This window comes from Aulonocara stuartgranti (genome assembly GCF_965226115.1).
Source record: "Aulonocara stuartgranti genome assembly, chromosome: 9".
NCBI lineage: Eukaryota > Metazoa > Chordata > Actinopteri > Cichliformes > Cichlidae > Aulonocara > Aulonocara stuartgranti.
In genome coordinates, this window is record NC_138960.1 from 22,202,832 (window position 1) to 22,226,896 (window position 24,065).

Below are 24,065 nucleotides of genomic sequence, written 5' to 3' on the forward strand. Positions count from 1 at the left end.
CATACTACACTCTACACTGGTCACTCCATTTTTATTAGTATTTAAATAAAAATAAAAACCCTTACTCCGTGCAATACTGCACTAACTGCCATTCTAAAATCTTGTACTGCTGCTCACTCCTATCAATTTATCCCATGTGCAATATCCCATTTGCCCCCACCCCTCAATACATGTCAACGGTCACATTTCTATTTAAGATTTCTTTATTTATATAAGTGTGTATATATATTTACAGCGGTCCCTTGTTTATTGCGGTAGTTACATTCTAAAAATAGCCCACGATAGTTAGCTACTTCGCAGATTTCACCTATTTTTTACAATTATTATTTATTATAGATGTTTTATGGCTGTAAAACCCCTCACTACACACTTTATACACCTTCCTGCGACAGGCAGAAAAGAGTCACACTGCTAGCGATGGAAGATTTAGATAAATTTGACAAGCTGAATGCATTCTGTACTCTACAGGAGACACTGCACAAGATTGATTGACAATGGTCTACAGCCAACCAGAATGCAGAAAATAATTCGCTGTAAAAAACAAACAAACAAACAAACAAACCATGCAAAATTGCACACAAAAAAATCTGCGAAACAGCGAGACCACGTTATAGCGAGGTACCACTGTATATATATAATATATTTAGTCTGTTAATATTTGTAATATTTTTTACTGTACTATACTGCTGAGTGACTTGTCTTCTGCTCCTCAAACACATTTTATTGACATGTTGACCCTGTGCTAACTTGCATATGACAAACTGAAACTGAAACTAGAAAAAGTTGCATTGCCTGCGAAAATGCAGTGTGAATGCCTGGAATCTGCTGAAAACAACAGAAGAAGTAAAACTATGTGCTGAAAGGAGGTGAAGAAACTGAAAATTCTGCCAAAAAACAGGTGAAGAAGCAGAAATTTTTACTGAAAAGAAGTGAAAAACTGCAAATTCTGCTGAAAAGGGGTAAAGAAGCTGAAATTTCTCCAAAAAGTTGATTCTGTTCATCTGGACGCAGCGTTTTGTGGGAGAAACGTTTCGTCACTCATCCAAGTGACTTCTTCAGTCTCAGAAGTCACTTGGATGAGTGACGAAACGTTTCTCCCACAAAACGCTGCGTCCAGATGAACAGAATCAACTTTTTAGAGATTTACTTTCCTGGATGATTGAGAATGCATGAAGCTGAAATTTGTACTGAAGAGAGGTGAAAAAGTTTGACTGTCTTCTGAGAACAAATGGTGCCATGAGCGGGGTTTGAACCCGGGCCTCCTGGTCTCAAGGCGGCTAGAAGAAGCTGTAATTTGTGTTAAAAAGAGTTTTAAAAAAAAAGTTTAACTGTTAACTGAAAAAAAATGTTGCCATAAGCAGGATTTGAACCCGGGCCTCCCGCTCTGAAAACAGCTGCTCATCTCACTGAGCTAAAACACAGCTCACCTCAGCAAGCAAAATCAGTGACCACACTGATAATGTGGTCCATTCATTTCAATGGGACCAAAAAATTGCATAAAACATTTAATATCTCAAAAAGTATAGAAGTTATGAGCACCAAAAGTCATAGTCAGCATTAGCAGAAATAGCAGAATAGTTTAAAATTTGAACGGTTAAAATCGCACAAAAACTGTGAAAGTAGTTCCACGGTGAAGAAGCATGGAGCAACTAGAATAAAGTATAAAGAATAAAGAGAAAGAGGAACTCAATAGTGTGAATGCCTGTGAGGCATTAAGACAACTAGGGCTGCACTGTGATGTGGTGGTTAGCACTACTGCCTCAGAGCAAGAATCCAACCATCTCCAGGTACTCTGGCTTTGTGCTTGCTTTCAGTGGTTATTCTAAATTGGCAGCAGGGATGAGTACGACTGTTGGAAGCATCAGATGCTTGACTTTAGTTAAATGCGTTACTTACACTTTTAAACTGTATTTATATATCTTTTTTCCTCATCCAAGCAATCACTTCTGATCAAGAGAGTATACAATTGAAGCATACTTCAAATGCTGTCAACAAGATTGATTTTTTGCCAAAACCTTAGCAATGGATAAGTGAACTAGACATGAAAATAAATTATTTAAATATAATTATCAACGTTTAAGTGCCAAGGATGAATCCAGTTGTTTCATAAAGTGTCTCAAAAGAAGATGATGCTCAACCAAAACTGATCTTCGAATCCCTACGTCGTTGTTGTTTGCACAGTCTCATCAAGATTGGTCCAGTCGTCCAGGAGCAGATAGGAAACATAAATCTTCTATATTCTACGATTATTATAGTGTGATTTAAGCATTTAACAATCAAGATTTCTGAAAGGACATAATGCACATGAGAAACTAGTACACAAACTGTTCAAAAATCATAAATAAATGAGGGGTTACCAGGAAGAAGACTGATCTTGATGGACTTAGTGTGTTGTTTCAGGCCAGGCAGGGTCACTTCCAGGTCATAGCTCTGAAAATGCAGACAAAGCACATAAAAATAAATCACCAAATCAGCTAATAATTTTTTGACTATTGACTTTCAAGTAGTTGTTACACCTCTTGATAAAACTATGACTGTACTATTAGTAGTTTATTTATTTATTTTAAGCAGTCTTCCATGTGACGGGCAAATTTATGTTTTCGTAGCGTAGAAATCATTAGTTCTAACCTTGGATTGCTGGTAATTCAGGACTTTTCCTCTCGCTTTGACATTTTTGATGGTGAATGTGGTTCCACTGCTGGAGAATGTCCCATAACTCAGATCCAGACCACTAAAAAATAAATAAATAAAAATAAATAAATAACAATGGCCGTGTTACAACACTGTTAAATGTGACATAATAAAGGCACAAAGGCTTTCATACATGTTTTTTTTCTCAAGCATTTAAAAATTCAGTAGCATTAATGAGACTCACCAGCATTTGAGCTCAGGTGTGAGTTTAGAAGTGAGGGTCGTTGAGTGGCCATAACCATCTTTTATCTGCAGAGGAATGTCAAACGGCACGCCCACTCGCAGCGTGGGGCTCATTGCACTGATATCAAAGCTTGCTGCATCGCCCTCTGACAATAGAACAAAGGAGTGTGTCTGTTTGGTCAGAATGGTGGGAATAATGATCACTAGCTAAACACACAGCATTCTTTCTCCTCACCTTTAATGGTAAACTTCAGTGTGAACGTTGGAAGCGCTCTACCGCCAAAGCTGACAGCGTTTGTTTCATGGACCACTGTGTTCAAATTCAGTGTGTACTTTCCCAGCTCAGTCAGGTTCTCTGTCAACAACGGCTCAAATATGATCTTTCAGCAGACAAACGTCAGGGCAACCAAGATGAAGGATAAGAAAATTAAAAGAAACTCACCCATTTTTTTGAACCAGAAACCATTATTTCCTAAATGTGGGGCAACATAAGCAGCAAGCTCTTTGTCTGACTTTTGACCTACAAATGAAAAAGGTAAAATAATAAGAATAATTTAATTCTATAACAGGTGGAGCAAACACAGAGAGAAAGTAGGCTGAAAAAAAGAACAACTGCAAAACAAGAACCTGAACCTGAACCTGAAAAGTTAGAATTATGACTTTTTACACTTTATGACACATTTAATTTGAAGATTTTTTGGTAGTTTTGGCAACATGTGGGGCTGAAAATTAAAGATTGAAGACACTTTACTGTCATTATTTAGTTTATTGTACAATAAATTGTACAGTATTGTAAGATGGTGAGATCTAAATCTGTAACTGCAAATGTATTGGTGTTAATGAGGTTGGAGAAGTCACTTGAATGTGTGAGGAAATGTTTCTTCCACTGAAAATACGTCCAGATTAACAGAATCAACTTTGTACCAGTAAAGAACATAGTTTTAAATAGCTCAATATAGTTTTATTACCACTTTGACTTTTAGAAGTCAGCTGTGACATGCATTTGACCTCTGACCTCTGACACATCTTTAAAATCTTTAGTATTTTGACAATACACACCACACTTGTTAGAATCATAGTTTCTAAGTTATGAGGCTTTTTTTGGTCAATTTTTGACAAATAAATCATTAAGTTTAAGACCTAATGTAAATAAATTGTTAACATGACCACTCTCTACATCCCTACAAAGTTGAATCTGATTTCATTCAAAACTTTTTGGACTATCTCGTTTACAGACAAAATGACACCCATGCAAACGCTACCAAAAACATGACCATCTGTGAGGCAACTAGTTCCGTATTTTTCGGACCATAAGGCGCACCAGATTATAAGGCGCATTGAGCAAAACAAAACAGTCAGATATGTCAAACTTTACTCAGTTCATTCTTCTTGCTTCCTCCACTTCCGTACCATTCATAAGTGTCAGGGGTAGACATTTGTTCTATCACAAGTAAGAGAAATAAGACACTGCAGACCGACTCAGAGAGTTTTAAAAACGTGCGCACGGGTGAATGTCTCTGGGAAGACACACACATCGAGTGCAGGCTTGCTTGCTTTATTTATAGGAGAAAGTAAGTTACATAGTACTTCCTCTTCTGTAAGCAGTCGGGGAGAGGTTAGACGTTAACTCAGTGCTTATCTGACCTCACACCCACACACATACTGAAATATAACAATACAGAAGTACAGTGGGGCAAAAAAGTATTTAGTCAGCCACCGATTGTGCAAGTTCCCCCACTTAAAATGATGACAGAGGTCAGTAATTTGCACCAGAGGTACACTTCAACTGTGAGAGACAGAATGTGAAAAAAAAATCCATGAATTCACATGGTAGGATTTGTAAAGAATTTATTCGTAAATTAGGGTGGAAAATAAGTATTTGGTCACCTCAAACAAGGAAAATCTCTGGCTCTCACAGACCTGTAACGTCTTCTGTAAGAAGCTTTTCTGTCCCCCACTCGTTACCTGTATGAATGGCACCTGTTTGAACTCATCATCTGTATAAAAGACACCTGTCCACAGCCTCAAACAGTCAGACTCCAAACTCCGCCATGGCCAAGACCAAAGAGCTTTCGAAGGACACCAGGAAAAGTATTGTAGACCTGCACCAGACTGGGAAGAGTGAATCTACAATAGGCAAGCAGCTTGGTGTGAAAAAATCAACTGTGGGAGCAATCATCAGAAAATGGAAGACATACAAGACCACTGATAATCTCCCTCGATCTGGGGCTCCACGCAAGATCTCATCCCGTGGGGTCAAAATGATCATGAGAACGGTGAGCAAAGATCCCAGAACCACACGGGGGGACCTGGTGAATGACCTGCAGAGAGCTGGGACCAAAGTAACAAAGGTCACCATCAGTAACACACTACAACGGCAGGGAATCAAATCCCGCAGTGCCAGACGTGTTCCGCTGCTGAAGCCAGTGCATGTCCAGGCCCGTCTATAGTTTGCCAGAGAGCACATGGATGATACAGCAGAGGATTGGGAGAATGTCATGTGGTCAGATGAAACCAAAGTAGAACTTTTTGGTATAAACTCGACTCGTCGTGTTTGGAGGAAGAAGAATACTGAGTTGCATCCCAAGAACACCATACCTACTGTGAAGCATGGGGGTGGAAACATCATGCTATGGGGCTGTTTTTCTGCCAAGGGGACAGGACGACTGATCCGTGTTAAGGACAGAATGAATGGGGCCATGTATCGTGAGATTTTGAGCCAAAACCTCCTTCCATCAGTGAGAACTTTGAAGATGAAACGAGGCTGGGTCTTCCAACATGACAATGATCCAAAACACACCGCCCGGGCAACAAAGGAGTGGATCCGTAAGAAGCATTTGAAAGTCCTGGAGTGGCCTAGCCAGTCTCCAGACCTCAACCCCATAGAAAATCTGTGGCGGGAGTTGAAAGTCCGTGTTGCTCGGCGACAGCCCCAAAACATCACTGCTCTCGAGAAGATCTGCATGGAGGAATGGGCCAAAATACCAGCTACTGTGTGTGCAAACCTGGTAAAGACCTATAGTAAACGTTTGACCTCTGTTATTGCCAACAAAGGTTATGTTACAAAGTATTGAGTTGTATTTTTGTTATTGACCAAATACTTATTTTCCACCCTGATTTATGAATAAATTCTTTACAAATCCTACCATGTGGATTCATGGATTTTTTTTTCACATTCTGTCTCTCACAGTTGAAGTGTACCTCTGGTGAAAATTACTGACCTCTGTCATCATTTTAGGTGGGGAGACTTGCACAATCGATGGCTGACTAAATACTTTTTTGCCCCACTGTATATCATGCTTATCTGACATCACACACATTGAAGTAAGGAATGCATCATGTTCTCTTTAACAATAAGCTTGGTTATGTTGAAATATATGAACACATAAAATATAAGGCACACTTGATTATATTGTATTATGTAGAAAATCTTCTTACAATAAGTCTCTCAGTCAGAACATGGTATATCATGCTTAGGTGGAAGCAGGAAGTTAGCTCGCCAGTTAACTTCTGACTTTCTTCTCGTTTGGCTCTCGGCAAAAGGCAGTCGAACTTTTTCTCCTCTCCTCCTTCCCCTTATCTTCCCTGCTTAGCCTCTTGTGTCCTTGTCTTGTCTCGTGTGTATTACTTTCCCTGGAACACTCTCTCACAGTCTGTTCTCTAAACCTAAAAGAGAATTCTAGATTTGATCAACTGGTCTCTGAATGCTATTGACACCCTTTTCTCAACGAGAAGTCTGGGCTCGGGAGAGCCCGAGTGCTCTGGAGGGACTTTCCCTGCCGGATACACGATGGACGGGTGGCAGAAATGGAGGGTCGTGTGCCTGGCGGGACTGTCGATCGAGGACGCTGAAGATATCTACCTATTCGGAACCATGATAACAGGGTTCTTGCTGATCGGAGCTGGCTTGGCCCTGGTTTATCGGAGAATTAAGAAAGCGGAACCGGCTGTTCAAACCCCCCCCCCCCCCCCCCCCCAAGGCTGCCCGCTGGGATTGAAACGATGGGACGAGGCACGACTTCTCAGAATGGGCTCACTGAGTGCAGCATGGTTAAGACCTTGGAGGAGCTTACAGCTGCCGTGAATACTTAGAATAACACCTCTGAGCGTATATTGGGTTACATAAAGGTGAGGTCTGCTCAGAATAAGACCTCTGAGCGAAAGTTGGATTACATCGTGGAACAGCTCACTGCAGTCGTGAGTTCTCAGAATCGGCTCTCTGAGCACAAGAATGACAACACCACGGAACTGAAGGTTAATAACATCATGGAGAAGCTCGCGGCTCTCCAATGGGAGATTGAGAGACCAGTGTTGGAGTGTTAAAGAACAGCTTTGAAATTCTCATGAGCTGCTCGCATAAAAGAAAAATCAATAACATCAACATCATAATGCAGATACCCCCTCGGCGCCAGCTGTGGGCTCCAGGCTGGAGCCGAACAAAAACTCCCTGGTAATGACTGTGTGTTGACTGTTCTTCCCACTCTATGCAAGGCCACCTGGGTTGGCCGCTAGACTGTGTACTTAGCCTGATAGGGTGAAGGACACTGTCTCAGCTGAACTCTGGACACGCACACACATACACTTACACTGATAAGCACTCACATATCGCCCCTCCCCTTCCAATGCCTTCGATGCTTGTTGCCTCCTGGGAACACGAGGCGGGTCTGGGCCCGCGCAGTGGCAGGATGGCTGCTGTGTTGCCTGGGATTACTCCTCATCCCCTACCCAACCCTGTTGCTGGTCACGTGCTCTATAATGTTGTGCTGTGGACATTTATGTACTTTCTGTGCAGAGGAGTTTTTTTGTTTCCTGTTCTCATGCTGTCCTCCATAGCCCAGCATGAGTAGAGGTCTCTTTTTTTCCTCTTGTACTTTCCCATTGTAGTGTACATTTCAGTGTTTTTTCTGTAATGCAACCGTTGTCTGACTTGTATCCCCATGTGATGGCTGTGTTGTGTGTGTAAGGTCAGGGGCGGGTTCATTCCACTGCAGGGCAACCTGCCACTGCATGTGGCGAATAAAATTTGAACTTGAACTTGACTCCGGTAAATTTAATAAATTCTGTTTTCATGGATGCCTGGATGTTAAACTTAATTGTTACACCTGGTAAAGCAGCAACGCTGATAATTTTATTAAAGATGAAAGAATTTAGACCGTTTTTAAATCTCAGTGATGCCGCAGTGTTTGTTTGACTTTGGGATCTGAAGTGGATGGAGTTTTGGACCCAGATTACTCCGCGAGGCTCCTGACAACGGTAGCCATAATGCTCCGATAATCCATCAAGCAGTGCGGCTTCGTAGCGTATCAAAGTTGTAGTAAAACATGTTTTGACAGATTTCTGCGCGGCGCGTACTACATAAAATCGGTTCGAGTTCAGTAAACACAACCAGAATTCATACATAAGGCACACTGTCGATTTTTGAGAAAATTAAAGGATTTGAAGTGCGCCTTATAGTCCGAAAAATCTGCATCTTTGTTATCACCAATTAGCTCCTACCTGCACACATACAGCACTTTGATAACTGAATTTCCCAGCATTAGCTGATAAATAAAATAGCTGATAAATTGCAATCACCATATAGCTCAAGTTAAGGCTTTTAAAAACCAACTCCCCAGGGTTATGTCAATAAATTGTAGTCTTGGAAACTTTGTTATAAACAGCAGAAAGACTTTTTCCACATTTTTTTAATTAACCACCTATTAATTAAGTTATCATGAAAAGAAAACATATCAATAGGATATCAAATCTGTAATCAAACACTTACCATGATGGAGTAACGTGAGCTTAACACACAGTCTTGTCCCTTTTCCCTGGCCCACTGAGGACATCCGAGATAATTTCTCTCCCCTCTTGTTCAGGATGTCAATTTTAAGAGGCCCTGAAACGACACATCAGACAAAATGTGAGGAATGAGCTTTGAGCTATACGGGACAGGAATGGGGGAAGACTTTTTTTGAACACCACTGTTTGATGCAAACAAATTATCTGTTTGTTTGTTTTTCATAACATATGAAGTGCTGTGGTATGCAAACACTGCAAGATCTTACCTAAAGTAGTCCCAGCAGAAAGAATGGCATTATTTTGCAAGGGGTTACCATTGGGCCATTCCACATTCAGCTTATCTGGAAGCCTGAAACAAACACATGTCATTCACCTGAACTGAAAGTCTAATTTTTGAGTCAGAATGAGGAGAAAGATTTGCAAAAAATAAAGCAACCCAGGAAACAGAGCATCTACATCACAAACAAAAAGTGAATATTAGAGAGGAGCAGTTTGTGTAGAAAAAAATGTCTCCCTAACTGCTCACTCACTTCTCAGAGTCACTGTCGATAGTTTTCTTGATGGTTTCATCAGTGGCTGTCTTGTCGATCTTGGAAATGGGAACGATCTTGTTCATGTCCCAAAGTGCTTTGGGCTCCTGGGAAGAGATTTTTCTTAAATCAGTAAACTCAATAAAAGAACAAAGAAAAAAAGAGGGATTTATATAAGTGAATTTACTGAAATAATATGGAAAATTAAACCCCCCCCAACAAAAAACTGATGTTTTAATAGTGATTCAGATGACTGTCAATAGATTTTATTTACTTTTTCGCTGTTGTTTTTTGCCCTTTATAACATAGACACAAAGAAATTTTATCACACAATTTTTTATCACTGATATTATTCTTAAAACCTTCTAATGCGACATTTTCCAGTTTTGGAATTGATGTTCGATCAGTTTCTCAAATCAAAGTTTCATAATTGCCTTCTTACTCGAGACACTTCCACCTGTCCTCCCGTGGCATAGACGTCTCCATCGTAATTTCCATGCAGCAAAAATTGAACCACTTTACCGTACAGAATGGGATTTGTATTGTGCGTCTTCACCTGTATGAGGAAGCATAAAGAGATCAGAATGAATGTAGAAGAGGGAACAATAAGAAATTACATTTAAGTAGACAAAAACCAATAAATGCTCACAAGTTGGCCTGTTTTGTATGTCCTGCCTCCCCACTCGATGGCGGAGAAGACTGCCCACGGATGCTGCATTTTCTTACTAGACACATCTGTCCGTGTTTTAATCTCATTGAAGCCCACAAACTTGATTTGCTTGTCGAACTTTTCATTACAGTTTCGAAGCCATTGTGTGAACTCCTTCTGGATGTTACCTCTTGACGATTTCTGTTGAAACGGAAAGAAAATGTTTAGCAGAGAAAAGCAGGCAAAAACAAAGACCTGAAAACAGGACATGTTAAATATGTTACCTCGCGGTGTTCTGTTACTAACAGGTAGACAGAATGTATCCAACAGTCACTCATCATTAATACTAATATTGGCGACACACCATATGTCCAGTCATGAGCTGCTTAATTTCATGCATGTGCAACACACACACACACACACACACACACACACACACACACACACACACAGTGGTTAAAGCAAATAGTGGGACACAGTCTCTCTCTGGCACACACACACGGGTTTAACTTTGTGCTGAACATTAGGGGGGGGGGAATTTGTTTTAAATGCCAGAGGACCACCAGCATTTTTGCTTGTCGGCTCTCCACTGCTGTATTGCCAGATGGTAAAAATACCACATGGTGATTCTGCTTTTTTATGTATATACATTCAATCATTTACATCACTGTATTGACATCAATAAACTACACCAACAACTATACACATGACCTCATAGAGCTAAACTTTGCCAAGCCAAGTATTTGATGGAGCCTACAGTCTTCAATAATCCATGCCTTGCTTCCTCCTGTTGTCTGCCAACAGCTGAAGAAGGCTGTGAAGTTTTTTGAGCATAGGTGTTCATGGCCTGGATATGTAACTGACTTTTTCATTGTCCTGAGAACCCTGAACATAGCCTTTTTCCAATCTCTAAAGCCTACACTAACAAAGGCAGGGTCACACTTTGTTTTTCAGGGTTTTCCCGTCAGAATGTTATGTGGAAAACAAGTTCCTGTGTGTGTTGTGGCTAACTGTTGACGTCTCAGAAAGTGGTCAATTAAACGTCCTGATTAGGGCTCTTAGTTTCCAAGCATCATTATCCTGAGGTTATAACACAGTTGTTTGCTAATCTTGAGTGATTTGAATAAACTTTGGAACAGTGAAAACACTGCACCCTTTGTAAAGTGGCACTGTAATGCAACCAGGGGAAAGTTGTGAAGCATTTTTGTTGAAACGACAACACACATTTAGCTCGCTTCTGCACTCTGAAATAACTATATATTAAATGATTGTATTGCACATATTAACAACATTTTTGACATTGTTAAATTTTAAAAAACTCTATTAATATATCCTTGGATTCTCACCTGCCCAGTTGCCCGACTGTTGCCCTCACCATATGACTTTCTGTGAGTAAACCACACGAACCAGATACAAATCAGTTCAGTGCTCTGAAAGTGTGTGCTTGCATGCACAGTTATTTTTGTTTTTTTATGCCTGTTACCTGGAAATCTGTGCCTCCTGTGCAGCCTTTCTCTGTGCTTTATCCCCCTCTCTTTGGTCATCTGACCCACTGTCACCTCCTTTCTCTTGCCCAAGTACTACACCTCCTCTGTCGCCTTCTCCTGTCTCTCCTTTTTCACTTGCTGCACCTCCTCTATCACCACCTTCACTCTCCTCTGCACCTCCTCTTTTGCCTCCTCTCTCTCTCTCCTCATCTCTGCTTCCTTGCTTCCCTCTTTGATCACCTGCTCTGCAAACCTCTTGACCCTGATATAAAAAAAAGCTCAGTTAATTTTTAAATGGTTTGAGAGAGCTGGTATATATCACATCAGCATGTTCCCTTACCAAAAAGTTGGAAAGCATTTGAAACACCTTTTGCCCTCCTACCAGCACATTAACATAATTTTTCTTTTAATGTTGTTTCAGTGATTCCCACACAAGTTTACTGTAATACATTTAGACCACATTCTTTTTACAGTATTATATAATTATAACATGTACATATACACAACATTCCTCTATTGTTTGACCTGCCTTTCTCTTTCTCTCCTCCCACCTCTACATGTAGCACAATGCTCCCCACCCGACACATGCACACGCACACGCACACGCACACACACACACACACACACACACACACACACACACACACTAATGTGCTGTTAGGATGGACGTGCTTCATTGTGAGTGACACAAATTGACAGGGGGACCACCATGAGAACATTTGTAATAACAAACTTAGTCTAACACTTTAATCTCCCTCACTCAGCTGAATGTGGACATTTTAAACTAACATAAAAGAAGTGGCTAAAGCTAAAGCTATCCACAGCTCAGAATATGCCAGCAGCCTCGGTATGAGCAAAAGATGAAAGCGCTTGAGAAAAATTATGGAGATGAATGAAAAAGCAAAAAGGGTCCAAATTGTGTTAATATATAAACATACCGATCGTTTGATTTGTCGTATAAATCTGTTACACTTGCTTTTGTGTGTCGACATACAGTATGTCAGGTAAAGGTTCGGGTACAGCAGCTCATGCACATTTTTATTAATCACAGCACTTTATTTTAAGTTGTTTAGGTGAGAGAAGATCATCTAATGTTGAGTATTTTATAAATGCAACAACTCTGACCTTTGACCTATGTTAATATCTCTATTATACCAAAGCAAAACACTAGACAACAATTAACACTGGAGTGCTTAAAGGTAGCTTCAGTGCACAACACACTTTATTAAACACTGGAATATTACATAGGTTAGCACTAAAAGATCTTTAATTCTAGACAACATATATATATATTAGAATTAAGGTTTGGATATCAACCTAAGCTGAATATTATGTGTGTATGATGTGCTCCGTTGTATCCCAGGTTTTGTCATGTTTAAAAAGTGTTCTTTTGAACTGGAGAGGATGTCAGCTGGATTTTATATATTTTATATACGGTAATAGACCATCAAAGTAGCAGCCCTTGGTTTACTACCGGACACTCTCCATCAGTTGTTCTATATCCAGAGAAGCCGTTTGGATAAGCCATAAAAAATCCACAAAAAGTCCTGTCTTCATTTCAAGCCCTACCAGGACCCTAGATAACTGAGAACCTACACAGTCTTCAGGTCAGAGAACATGCTGAAGATAGTAAACACTGATAAAAATATGGGATTTTATAAACACCTGCCAGAATTAAGAACAGTGATGGGAAATGTTGTTAAACCTGAAAGCAGGTCACAGCTGGGTCAGCGTAATAAAAATAAGACCACATAGTCTCCGCCTGAGTGCATGTGCCGTAGGCAATTCCATACATTGGAAGTACTCATTCTGTAGCTCAGGATGTGATCTGCTATAAATGAGGACAAGACATTGTATGCTTCAGTCCTACTTTGTAAACTGCTCTGTACAAAATGAACAAGGTGGTTTTAATGTTGAGGCTGACTGATAAAGTAACCGTAGAACTCTTCTCTTCCTGTTAACAATTCTCATAATAAATCAGATCCATTTCAATCCTTTATCAATCATAATATATATCCGCTCAAGGGACTGAATGTGGTGCTGGAGTTCTGATTGTGAAAGAGCCAGTGAGAAATGGAGACGGTCACCTGTCCGTTCAGAACCAGTGAGAAGATAGTTTGATTGTTCTTCAGTTTCAGCTCAAGGTCCATGAAGGTCATCTTGTTTGTGGTGACCTGGAAATTGTCATCAGTGAAAAGCACTCCTGAAAGCCGACGGTAACACTCCGGGGGTATATTTGCTGCTGTTCTGCTGTTATGTTTACGAGAACACCAGTCAAACCTGTAACAAATGGAGCAAGACACAAGAAGGAAAGGATATTAAAGTAATTTTTACCACTATAGAATATGACAAATACAATGTGAGTGGCAAGGGGAAAAGGTTAACCTAGCTCTCTCTCATTTTTTGGAAGCACAGTTTAAAGCGATGCTGACAGCGCTGTCAGTCTGAACTCTCAGAAAAGTCTAGGGTTATTCTGTTTGTTCAAAGATTCAGTTCCGTTTAGTAATATCAGGTTAATAACATGAAGCATGCTGCTAGCAAAATATTCTCTGTTAGCTGAAAGTCAGTTTTAAATACAATCTTTTATTTTCTGACCTGTTATACATCTTTACACATATTCAGCTCTATACCTAAATGAATTATTTTTTTTAACTCGGTCCACTTAGTGAGAGGTCACAAAAAGAGTGACAAAAGGCATGGAAGGTTTAGCAGCTGATCTACCAGCAATGCATCTTTCAACATAGGTGTAGCCAGTCAATGTTAGTGATAACCATAATATGCCATCAGTAAAACTCAATCAAGTCTGAGAATATTATAACAACACATGAATAGCAGATTATGTGCTATCTGTTAAATACACAATCACCAACACAGCAATTCAAACCGCGGAAATTCAAAAGAAAAATAATCAATAAAGGCAAATCCTTCCCTCAAAAACAGGGCAAGTCTGCGGGGGTCTTAAGGGCCCATTATGTTCAAAGCATTGAATGTATGGCGTGCAAACAGTGACATCACAGAGCCGTCATCATCTAAAACACTGAATGACAGGTACTGCCACGCAGAGAAAACCTCCATATCAGTTGCTTTTGTTTTCTTCCAAAAGTCTCATCTTTTTGAGCTGTTGCATCTCTTTAATCTGTATAGTTTGGGAATATCTGAGCTTCTGCACTGACATATCACTGAAACAGTGGTAAAAACAAACAAAAGCATACATGTGTGTTTTCAACCCGGCCACACCGTTTGCACCAATTGTGTAAAGTTACGAAAAAACTGAACGTGAAGTGAAGTGAACGACTAGCCACAGAAAAAAGTTGCATCACTTTTGGCATTCGTGAAGACTGCAAAGGTCGATATGATAAAAGATTACAGGCTTTGTTTCCCCATTTTTCCACTGACACTATCCACAGATAGGTTCCTATGTGGAGTTAAACCGTATCCAACATCACAGCATGACAGGGACCTATATATGATAGTGGAATCAATTTTCTCTGCTGACTCCTAGCCGTTATGTTAAACTCTGAAGTGAAAAGTAACTAAAGGTAAAGCCTACTATTTTAGACTAAAATGGGACATTAGTTTTTGTGAATATAAGTATGAAATGAGTGTAATTACTCAGCCACTTTGGTGCCAGGTATGAGCCGTCCATTCCAGAAACACTCAAAGATCTTCCTTTCTTCCTGAGTCACGAGTCCAGGCTCATTTTCTAAATTGTCATTTTCAGAAGACGCTGCTAAAGAAAATTACCCCCCAAAAAACAACATAAACAAAAGCAACGAAAAAAACAAACAAACAAAAAAACACAACTTCAAAATATGTCAAACTATAAAATCCATGAATGTATTAAATATGTTAACAGTATGAATACCATTTGCAGAACATGTATCTTTGGGATCTTTAGGATCTTTAGGATCTTCAGGATCTTCAGGATATTTAGGATAAGTCTCCCTATCATAGAGGAATGGATGATAACGCAGCACTCCCTCCACTGTGCCACCACCCGGTCCAGAGGAGGCCTTGAACTCAAAGGTGTCCGCAGCAGAGTTAATGTACAAAGTTTGCATGTCATCGTCAACTTCCCTCAGGTTCAGCACACGGGGACATTTGTTTGGTTTTTCGCGTAAAGTGATCTGTAAACGAGTAAAATGGTAAAGTTAGCCAAAACATACAAAAATTTAAATAACATACAGTATTTTGTAAAAGTCTACATTTATCTGAAGCCTCACCTGAATGTCAATCGTAGGTTGTTGAGCTGTCTTTTTAGAGCCTTGTTTCAGGTCATTTCCATTGACTCCATGAATGTAATAGTGATATATGTGTCTGAAAGTAGGACAAATGCAGTTAACAGAGTTTAATCCAAAAGCAGTTTGGAAATGATTGTGTCAGGGCAGCCTTCAATTGTTAAAAGGTGAATTTCTTAAAACGGGAATATTGCAAGATAAAAAGGATGAAACAAAAGGAGGAATAAAATAAAATAAATTAAAAAACAGAAAAAGAATGCAATTAAAACAACAAAAAATTGGAGGTGTAAAAATAAAAAATATCACATGTACATAAGTATTCCCAGCCTTTGCCATAACACTCAAAATTGAGCTCAGGCGCATCCTGTTTCCACTGATCATCTATCAGATGTTTCTGCAGCTTGAGTGGAGTCCACCTGTGGTAAATTCAGTTGACTGGACATGATTTGGAAAGGCACACACAAGTCTATATAAGGTCCCATACTTGACAGTGTATCTCAGAGGACCAACCAAACCACAAAGCACAAGGAATTGTCTGCAGACCTCCAAGGCAGGTTGAGGCACCGATCTGGTCTGATGAAACAAAGACTGAACTCTTTGGCCTTCAATGCCAAGCGTCATGTCAGGAGGAAACCAGACATTACTTATTGCCCAGTCAATGCCATCCCTACAGAAAAGTATGGTGGTGGCAGCATCATGCTGTGGGGATGTTTTTTGGCAGCAGGAGCTGGAAGACTAGTCAGGGTTTGCGAATGTTGGTGAATTCTCAGTGAATGTCTTTCAGTGTCAGAGATCAGATTTAAACCCAAATGAACATGTCTGGGAAGATCTGAAAATGTCTGTGCAGCAACGTTCCCTATCCAACCTGCAAAGAAGAATGGGACAGACTGTCCCAAAATATCTGTGACATGGTTGTACCATCACACTCAAAAAGACTTGAAGCTGTAATTGCTGCCAAACGTGCTTCAGCATAATATTGAGCAAAGGCTGTGGATACTTATGTACATTTCCAAGAATTTAAAACATTTTTCTCACTTTTTTTTTTTTTTACTTTGTCAAAAAGTGGAACAAGTGAAGTGTTACGAAAACTTTCCGGATGCACCGTCTTTAAGATATGATGTGGATGAGTGAGCTCACGCTAGATGTCTGGTCCATGCATCAAAATTCTGTTTCAGGAAGGAGATATGCTTTTCCTTGAGTCCTGTAATAACTACGGCTGTGAAGCTTTCCTTCCCACGTTCCTCATCGATGATGGTACGAAGGAAGCGCTCATCTTCACTCACGTGTGAAAAGTCGCCAGGCTGTAGCGGGAAGATTAAACATCACTCAGAGATGGTGTTGACGCAGGGAGAGAGCACACCACAATCCAAAAATCATCAAAATCTTTAGCACATCTTTTAACAACATCTTAAAGTAGACTCACCTTCCTGTTTAGGATGGTGGTGCTATAAATATCCTCTTTGTTCTTTTCCTTTCTTTCAAATTCTTCTTCTGATAGAACCAACTCATGAACATCTGGTAACCCCACTGGCTTGCTAATCATCTAGTAATTTATGAAACAAAACAAACATATGTACTTAATTGACAAAATACCAAGAAATGCCCATCTAAAAACCACACATCTAATTTTCAAACTCAGTCCGCAATAAAGGAAACAAAGTTAAGTTACATTTATTATATTTTATAATTTGGGTTTTAGATATTCTATGAAGTGTTTCACTGAGTTTCCACACAGACTTACTCTGACTACATTTCCAAAGTGGAAAACAGCTTGTTTTCCTCCAACTCCAAAGTACGATATATCACTATTAAGACTTCGAGGTACAGGATCAGGGCGGACGTAGTCTTCTTCTCTTCTGTAGAAAAGAGAAATATAAATGCATGGCTTAATTTGTGCCTTTTTTAAATTAAGATAGATGTTCAGAAGAAGAAAAAACAAAAATGCAAAATGATTTAAATACTAGGTTTAATTCAAAAGAGGCGAATGCATCCCCACCATTTCACATTTCTTTTCTTTTAGCAGCACATGAAATGTTTTCATATTTTTGCCTCAGACAGGATTTCAGTTGGCCTCCTTTATGATATTTTTGGTTTGTGGTGAGCCAAAGGTTCACCACAAACCAAAGTGGTCTGCATCAGAGGCCCCTTAAGCACCCAGACTCTACTACAGAGGCATGTTGGTGTAATATGGGCAGAATGTGGTTTGTGCTTGTTTTTAAGCAAAACTTCGGTAAGAAAGCCATCTGCTGGATTTTGCCCATGTTGCTCCCAAACTTCAAAATGTCATTCAGCATCAAGGGTGCCTTCACAGATTTTGAGGTGATAAGAAGCTGGAGTCCAGAGGACACAGCGTTCAAGATTTCCACATTTAAATTTTTGATAAATCAGATTGCAGGACGGTTTTCCACTTCACTACTCCACTCTTAAATGAGCTCATGCCACAAGAAGCCAGCAGCATTTCTGGATTTATACTCTTTTTACTATTTTCAATTAAACACGAGATTTATGTGATTTGCAAACTTCATTCTACTTTTATGTATTTGTTTTGGGTTTTTTTTTTTGTTTTTTTAAACAGTGTCCCAACTTTTGGAACTACTTTTGAATAAAGAGCTGGAAAGCACCACACTACTGTAATTTTGGAATTTAAAATAAAACAAACCAACCTTGCAAAACTGCCGGTTTCTTTTGTAAATTTGGAGTGTCTGTAAACTGCCCATTTATTGAGCTGCTTTGTAGTCATGCCACGTCCATTGTCCAGGACAATGACAGCAGGTTTCCCAAGACTTTCATCAAACTGCTGTTAAACAGATACAAATACTGAGTTAGCGCTCCTCTGTATATGTGACATTAATCCAGTATTCAATAATCATGTATTTGCAGTTTCAGAACCAACCATCCTTATCTCTATTATCCTCGTTCCTGTGTTTTTAGCTGTGGCTGAAAGAGAGTTGTCGATGAGCTCGGCAAGTGGATAGGCTGGAGGAGAAGGAAAAAAAAAAAAAAAAAAAAAAGATAAGCAGCGAGAAACAAACAGATCGCAAAAAGCTAATCTGTGATCATCCCAAGTACACGACCATGATCGTTTTAGCACTTACCTAATGACTCCTTGTTCTCACTGGCATAGTACTCATAAGTGCCACCCTTTATCAGCGTATCATAGTGGGGCGTAAACGATATGTTTTCCACCGTTGCCGTAGGCAGAACCTGGTGCTCGTCTTGCAACAAGTAAAGGGTGCTACCATCCTGGAGTTCCTCTAGAATAATTAAAAATTATTCAGTGGAATTCCATTAGAAGAAAAGCAGGTTCATCTTGATATTTCACTTAAGCTCAAAACACTCATCAATATCTGATAGATTTACTTACTAAATCTGTCAAAATCGAGAACAATTCTGTCAGTTGTTGCCACCACAAATGTCTCAAATGAAGGGATTCCAAATACCTGTAACAGTAAAGATGTAGTAATGGTTAGTGAGTCGTTTTAGACATAGATTTTATTAAATCCAACGCTGGAGAAACTCATTTGTTACAGCAACACAAGGGACAGGAAAAAAAAAAGAAGTAGAGATATATTGGAAAAATACAAATTGAAATAAAAACTATGTACAGTAAAAAATAAAAAAAATAAAAAAATAAAAATCGGTCAATCCTTCAAGCTTGGGTCCTCTACCAGAGACCTGGGAGCTTGAGGGTCCTGCGCAAGTATCTTAGCTATTCCTAGGACTGCGCTCTTCTGGAAAGAGATCTCCGCTGTTGTTCTCGGGATCTGCTAGAGCCACTCGCCTAGCTTGGAAGTCACTGCACCTAGTGCTCCGATTACCACTGGGACCACCGCCACCTTCACCCTCCACATCTTCTCGAGCTCTTCTCTGAGCCCTTGGTATTTCTCGAGCTTCTCGTGTTCCTTCTTCCTGATGTTGCTGTCATTCGGAACCGCTACATCGATACTACGTAGGTATTGATGGCCCGGATCTTGTTCTTACCATTCAGCTGACTCCTCAGGACTTGCCTGACCCTCTGCAGGTACTTGGTGGTTGCAGCTTTCCTAGCGGCCTCTTCATGGTTCCCATTCGCCTGCGGGATCCCCAGGTACTTGTAACGGTCCTCTATGTCTGCAATGTTGCCTTCTGGTAGTTTGATCCCCTCCGTTCTGACTACCTTCCCTCTCTTTGTTACCATCCGACTACACTTCTCCAGCCCGAACGACATTCCGATGTCATTGCTGTATATCCTGGTAGTGTGGATCAGTGAATCGATGTCTCGTTCACTCTTGGCATACAGCTTGATGTCATCCGTGTACAGGAGGTGGCTGACAACTGCTCCATTCCGTAGTCGGTATCCGTAGCCAGTCTTGTCAATTATCTCACTGAGGGGGTTCAGGCCTATGCAGAACAGCAGTGGGGACAGAGCATCTCCTTAGTAGATCCCGCACTTGATGGTGACTTGTGCTATGGGCTTGAGGTTGGCCTCCAGTGTTGACCGCCACATCCCCATTGAGTTCCTGATGAAGGCTCTCAGGGTCCTGTTGATCTTATATAGTTCTAGGCATTCCAGGATCCAGGTGTGGGGCATCGAGTCATAGGGTTTCTTGCAATCAATCCAGGCAGTGCACAGGTTGGTCAGTCTGGTCCTGCAGTCTCGGCTGACTGCTTGGTCTGCCAGTAGCTGGTGTTTTGCGCCTCTGGTATTCTTGCCCATCCCTTTCTGTGGCCCGCTCATGTATTGACCCATGTGCCTGTTCATCTTAGCCGCTATGATACCTGACAGGAGCTTCCACGTGGTGCTGAGGCAGGTTATTGTATTGTTCTGCCTCCAGCCTTGGTGGTGCTGTTCTCATATTGTTCCCCTGCCACTGAGAGTACACCTTGGCTGGTTCCGTGGAGAACAGCTGGTTTATTCTCTTGCCTTCTATCTCTCTGGTGTACCTCCTCAAGCGGCTGGCCAAGGCTGTGAGTCGTTGCTTGGCAGTTTCCAAGGTCTCAGGTATGGACAGCTTCCTGTACTTCTTAGGCACCTTCCTCATCGCGCCTTTCTGCAACTCCGATAGTTGGCTAACCTCCCTCCGTGCTACCTTGATCTTAGCCTCTAGCCTCCTTCTCCATGGAGAATACTGCCCCTTGTGGCTGTTCAACTTGTAGCCAAGCATCTCACTGATCACTGCTGCCGTATTGTAGATCAGCTTGTTAGTGTCGGTAATCGTGGTTGTAGGTATTGTCCGTAGTGCTGCATTAACATCATCTAGCAGACCTTCTGAGGGTACTTCACGTAATCTTGGTAACCGGCTACAGGGGGTCCAGGTTTCAAGTTTGGCCATGATCCTATCTTTCAGGTCACTTCATCATCATTAATCATTATGCTGGGTAAACCATGTCAAGGATGAAGGATGAAGGATCAAGGAAGCTTTATTGTTATTCGCATCACATGTTTACATGAGGTGGAATGAAATTATGTGCACATGGTCCCGGTTATCCATAGAAGTGAAAAGAAACAAAATAACAAAGAAACACAAAAAACCCCAGAAATAACAAATAACAAGTAATAAAATAATATAATATAAATAGAGTGCAACAACCTGAGTACCAGTATGGAGTATAGATATAGAAATATAGGTATAAATATTTTAGCAGCAAGAGGCCATGATGACTAGCATTGATAAAGTGATGGTGTCAGTAAAGTATCGGTAGTATAACAGTTCTTGTCTGTTTATGCATTGAGAAGTTTCACAGCTTCTGGAACGACGCTGTTTCTCAGTCTGGTAGTTTTGCATTTAATGCTCCTCAGCCTCCTGCCTGAGAGGAGAGCAGCAAAGAATGAGTGTGCTGGATGAGTTTGGTCCTTCGTGATATAGGTAGCCCTCTTCCTGCATGTGGATGTCAACACCTCACTTACAATCATACCTAAGAAAACACTGGACAAGCCTCTGTTGCATCTCAAATATGTAATGCCTCACTCATTACCAATGAATACTGACCTATCACGGATGCATATCTATGTAATATCCAAAAATGTATTATTAAAAATGAAAACCAATTCAGATAAAGATTCTTGGCATAAATTCGCCAGCACAGTGGCACAGACTGCACCGCTTACAGCTAGGGATGGGTACCGGTATCCAGTGCCATTATGGCACCGGTTCTGACATAAACGGTAGTAACCAGACCGAAAAGCAGCGCACATTTCGGTGCTTCATTTCGGTGCCTTTTTTTCCTGAAATGTCACACACTTTGGATTCCAGCCAATCATTTTACCTTTGCAAGCATAGTAGGCGGGCCCAGGTACGTATGTTCTTTTAGAGCAGAGCTACAGATTAAAAATACCCAAGGCGAAGCGGTCAAAGTCTGGCTGTACTTCACAACAAAAGATGCAAACTCAGCAGCCTGCAACAAGTGTTTTAAGGTGATACTGTGCAAAGGAGGTAACTCCTCGAGTCTGATGAAACACCTGGCGACGTATAGCATTTTGTTAAAAGCCGAGAAATGCGCCGTATTTGATAGCTTGCTGCGAGACCTCACACCGAGCACATCTACTGCGGGTGGGTTGCCTGTTATAGGACCCAGAGTTATCCCAACATCCCCCAAAAACCCGAAGCCTGCCAGTGTAGCAGAAATGATGACGGATGATGATGCAGCAGCAGCCGTTCTTCTCTGTGTGAGTAGCTTAATGTTGTCCGTGTGTGATTTACGTTGAGTAGGCTAACCACGTTATTACATTAATGCATGTAAGGGGAACTAGCAAACAGGCATCATAGTTACATGAGGCTGTCTTCTTGTTTGATGGCAGATACTCCCTTCACCCTGGCCAAAAAAGCTAAAATGACCAAAGAAAAAGTGGAAAACAGCTAAACATGAGAGGTTTTTGGACAAAGTTTGTGTTTTCCATTGATTAAGCACTGCTTCCAGCCAAGAGTGATGCCATAAATCCCCTATAGCTGCAGAAAAGGCTAACATTGTTATCTTTTTACAAAAAAACAGCTGAACATGAGAGGTTTTTGGACCAATTTTGTGTTCTCCATTCTTTAAGCACCGGTTCGAGCACCGTTTAAGCACCGGCACCGTTTCAAAAGTACCGGTTTGGTACTGGTATCGGATAAAACCTAAACGATACCCATCCCTACTTACAGCACTCTCAGTAGTGTCTGCCAGTAATACTAACATCCAAATAAGTTTGCAAACATGTTGCAAATGTGTTTGTTACTGAAACAAAGGGCTCCTATGAACATAACTCTTACTTACTGTATATAATTTTCATAGTTTTTCCTGGTTTAAAATTGACAGCTGATAATGAAAATTAAAAAGTAAAGAAGCACCCTTCAATCATGTTCAAACATGTTTACATTGCGTAATTTGCTTTCCACCAGAGGGCACTTTAGCTTCCCTTTCGTTTATTTGGAAAACAAAACAAAACAGCAGAATACACACTGACACACTGGAATATCGGATTTTTAGATCACCAGTATTGGTATCAGTGTGAAATATCAGTGGGGATCTAGTTAAAAGTCTTTGAAAATCAGAGTCCTCATGTCCCTTTGGAGGAAGGCCAAACCCCCTGTGGCAGGTACCAAAATCAGTTTCTATTTCGGTTTTCTACATACAGAATATGAACCACTGCACCAATAACAGATGTTCTTTGGCTACCTCCTAAAATCTGACACTAATATCATCTACAAAGAACAGTTCTGCTTCTGCACAACATTACACAGAGAAGAGTTTCTATTATTCTAGCCTGCAGTCTTAATTCTGCGGACAGAATAACAGAACTACCTTGCAGGACACTTGCACTCCAGTTCTAATTTTGTGGCTGTTTACACGCTCTACAGTTATGTTGTATGTGTTTACACGCTTTGTTTCAGCAATGAATTCCACAGGAGAGGATCTTTTTACAGCTAAATTATAACGGTCTCGTCTTTATGATGGACAAACCGGTGACAATGTTTCCAAATCCATCTTTTTTACCGACATTAATTCCTTCATATGCATACACCTATGATAAGATGGTGCTGGCTGATACACTGGCAGTAGGCCAACCAATCATTTGGGCTCTAAGTGCCATGAAAATGTATTTAAGAACTTTCTGACCTCGCCCTTATAGCTTGACCTCAAATCAAAGTAGCAACATTACCTTGTGCAGAGCTTGGAGAAAGTCGTTGAAGTCCCAACCAGCAATTTCAAACGGCTTGCAGGTTTTCGCCTCCGTTTCTAAGCGGAGGTCGTAAACATGGATTTTCTTCTCTCCCTGCTGCAAGGAAGCTGCTGCAGACCGACGCTGGGAGGCAGAAGTCAGCATCGTCGCCGCTTCGCCTTTTCACGTTACTCTGAAATGAACGGTCGTCCTCGTCCAGACTGGAGTGAGAGACTCACATCCGCGTTGTCTGGTCTGGTATTAAAAGTATGTGTAGTTTCCGCGGGACTCGTTCCTCTCACTCCTCTGCTCTGCCCTTCGTGTAGCGATTTCATCCGTAAAGCGCTGGTGTTTCTACGGATCGTCATATGGGACAGAAAACTTGCGTCA

At 40.7% G+C, this 24,065-nt stretch overlaps 1 protein-coding gene across 4 annotated transcripts in view; it reads right to left on the reverse strand.

The window, feature by feature from the left end:
• The window catches only part of smchd1 (structural maintenance of chromosomes flexible hinge domain containing 1), a 39,329-nt gene extending 15,294 nt beyond the window's left edge, over positions 1 to 24,035 (reverse strand). The window contains exons 1-24 of one of the 4 annotated variants that reach the window (XM_082546018.1): positions 23,676 to 24,035; positions 18,924 to 18,999; positions 18,655 to 18,813; positions 18,453 to 18,535; positions 18,223 to 18,356; positions 17,301 to 17,415; positions 16,983 to 17,102; positions 16,697 to 16,860; positions 15,545 to 15,638; positions 15,187 to 15,448; positions 14,934 to 15,048; positions 13,409 to 13,601; positions 11,318 to 11,583; positions 11,181 to 11,220; positions 9,835 to 10,035; positions 9,628 to 9,741; positions 9,186 to 9,292; positions 8,922 to 9,004; positions 8,639 to 8,752; positions 3,317 to 3,394; positions 3,110 to 3,229; positions 2,876 to 3,020; positions 2,629 to 2,731; positions 2,358 to 2,430 (exon numbers count right to left, since the gene is read on the reverse strand). In XM_082546018.1, coding sequence (XP_082402144.1) covers positions 2,358 to 2,430; positions 2,629 to 2,731; positions 2,876 to 3,020; positions 3,110 to 3,229; positions 3,317 to 3,394; positions 8,639 to 8,752; positions 8,922 to 9,004; positions 9,186 to 9,292; positions 9,628 to 9,741; positions 9,835 to 10,035; positions 11,181 to 11,220; positions 11,318 to 11,583; positions 13,409 to 13,601; positions 14,934 to 15,048; positions 15,187 to 15,448; positions 15,545 to 15,638; positions 16,697 to 16,860; positions 16,983 to 17,102; positions 17,301 to 17,415; positions 18,223 to 18,356; positions 18,453 to 18,535; positions 18,655 to 18,813; positions 18,924 to 18,999; positions 23,676 to 23,840 — 3,124 coding nt within the window. In that variant the 5' untranslated portion in view covers positions 23,841 to 24,035. Of the gene's footprint in view, positions 1 to 2,357; positions 2,431 to 2,628; positions 2,732 to 2,875; positions 3,021 to 3,109; positions 3,230 to 3,316; positions 3,395 to 8,638; positions 8,753 to 8,921; positions 9,005 to 9,185; positions 9,293 to 9,627; positions 9,742 to 9,834; positions 10,036 to 11,180; positions 11,221 to 11,317; positions 11,584 to 13,408; positions 13,602 to 14,933; positions 15,052 to 15,186; positions 15,449 to 15,544; positions 15,639 to 16,696; positions 16,861 to 16,982; positions 17,103 to 17,300; positions 17,416 to 18,222; positions 18,357 to 18,452; positions 18,536 to 18,654; positions 18,814 to 18,923; positions 19,000 to 23,675 lie in introns of all 4 variants that reach the window. The other 3 variants (XM_082546017.1, XM_082546020.1, XM_082546019.1) reach the window with 3 other exon arrangements.
• Positions 24,036 to 24,065: the final 30 nt, after the last annotated feature.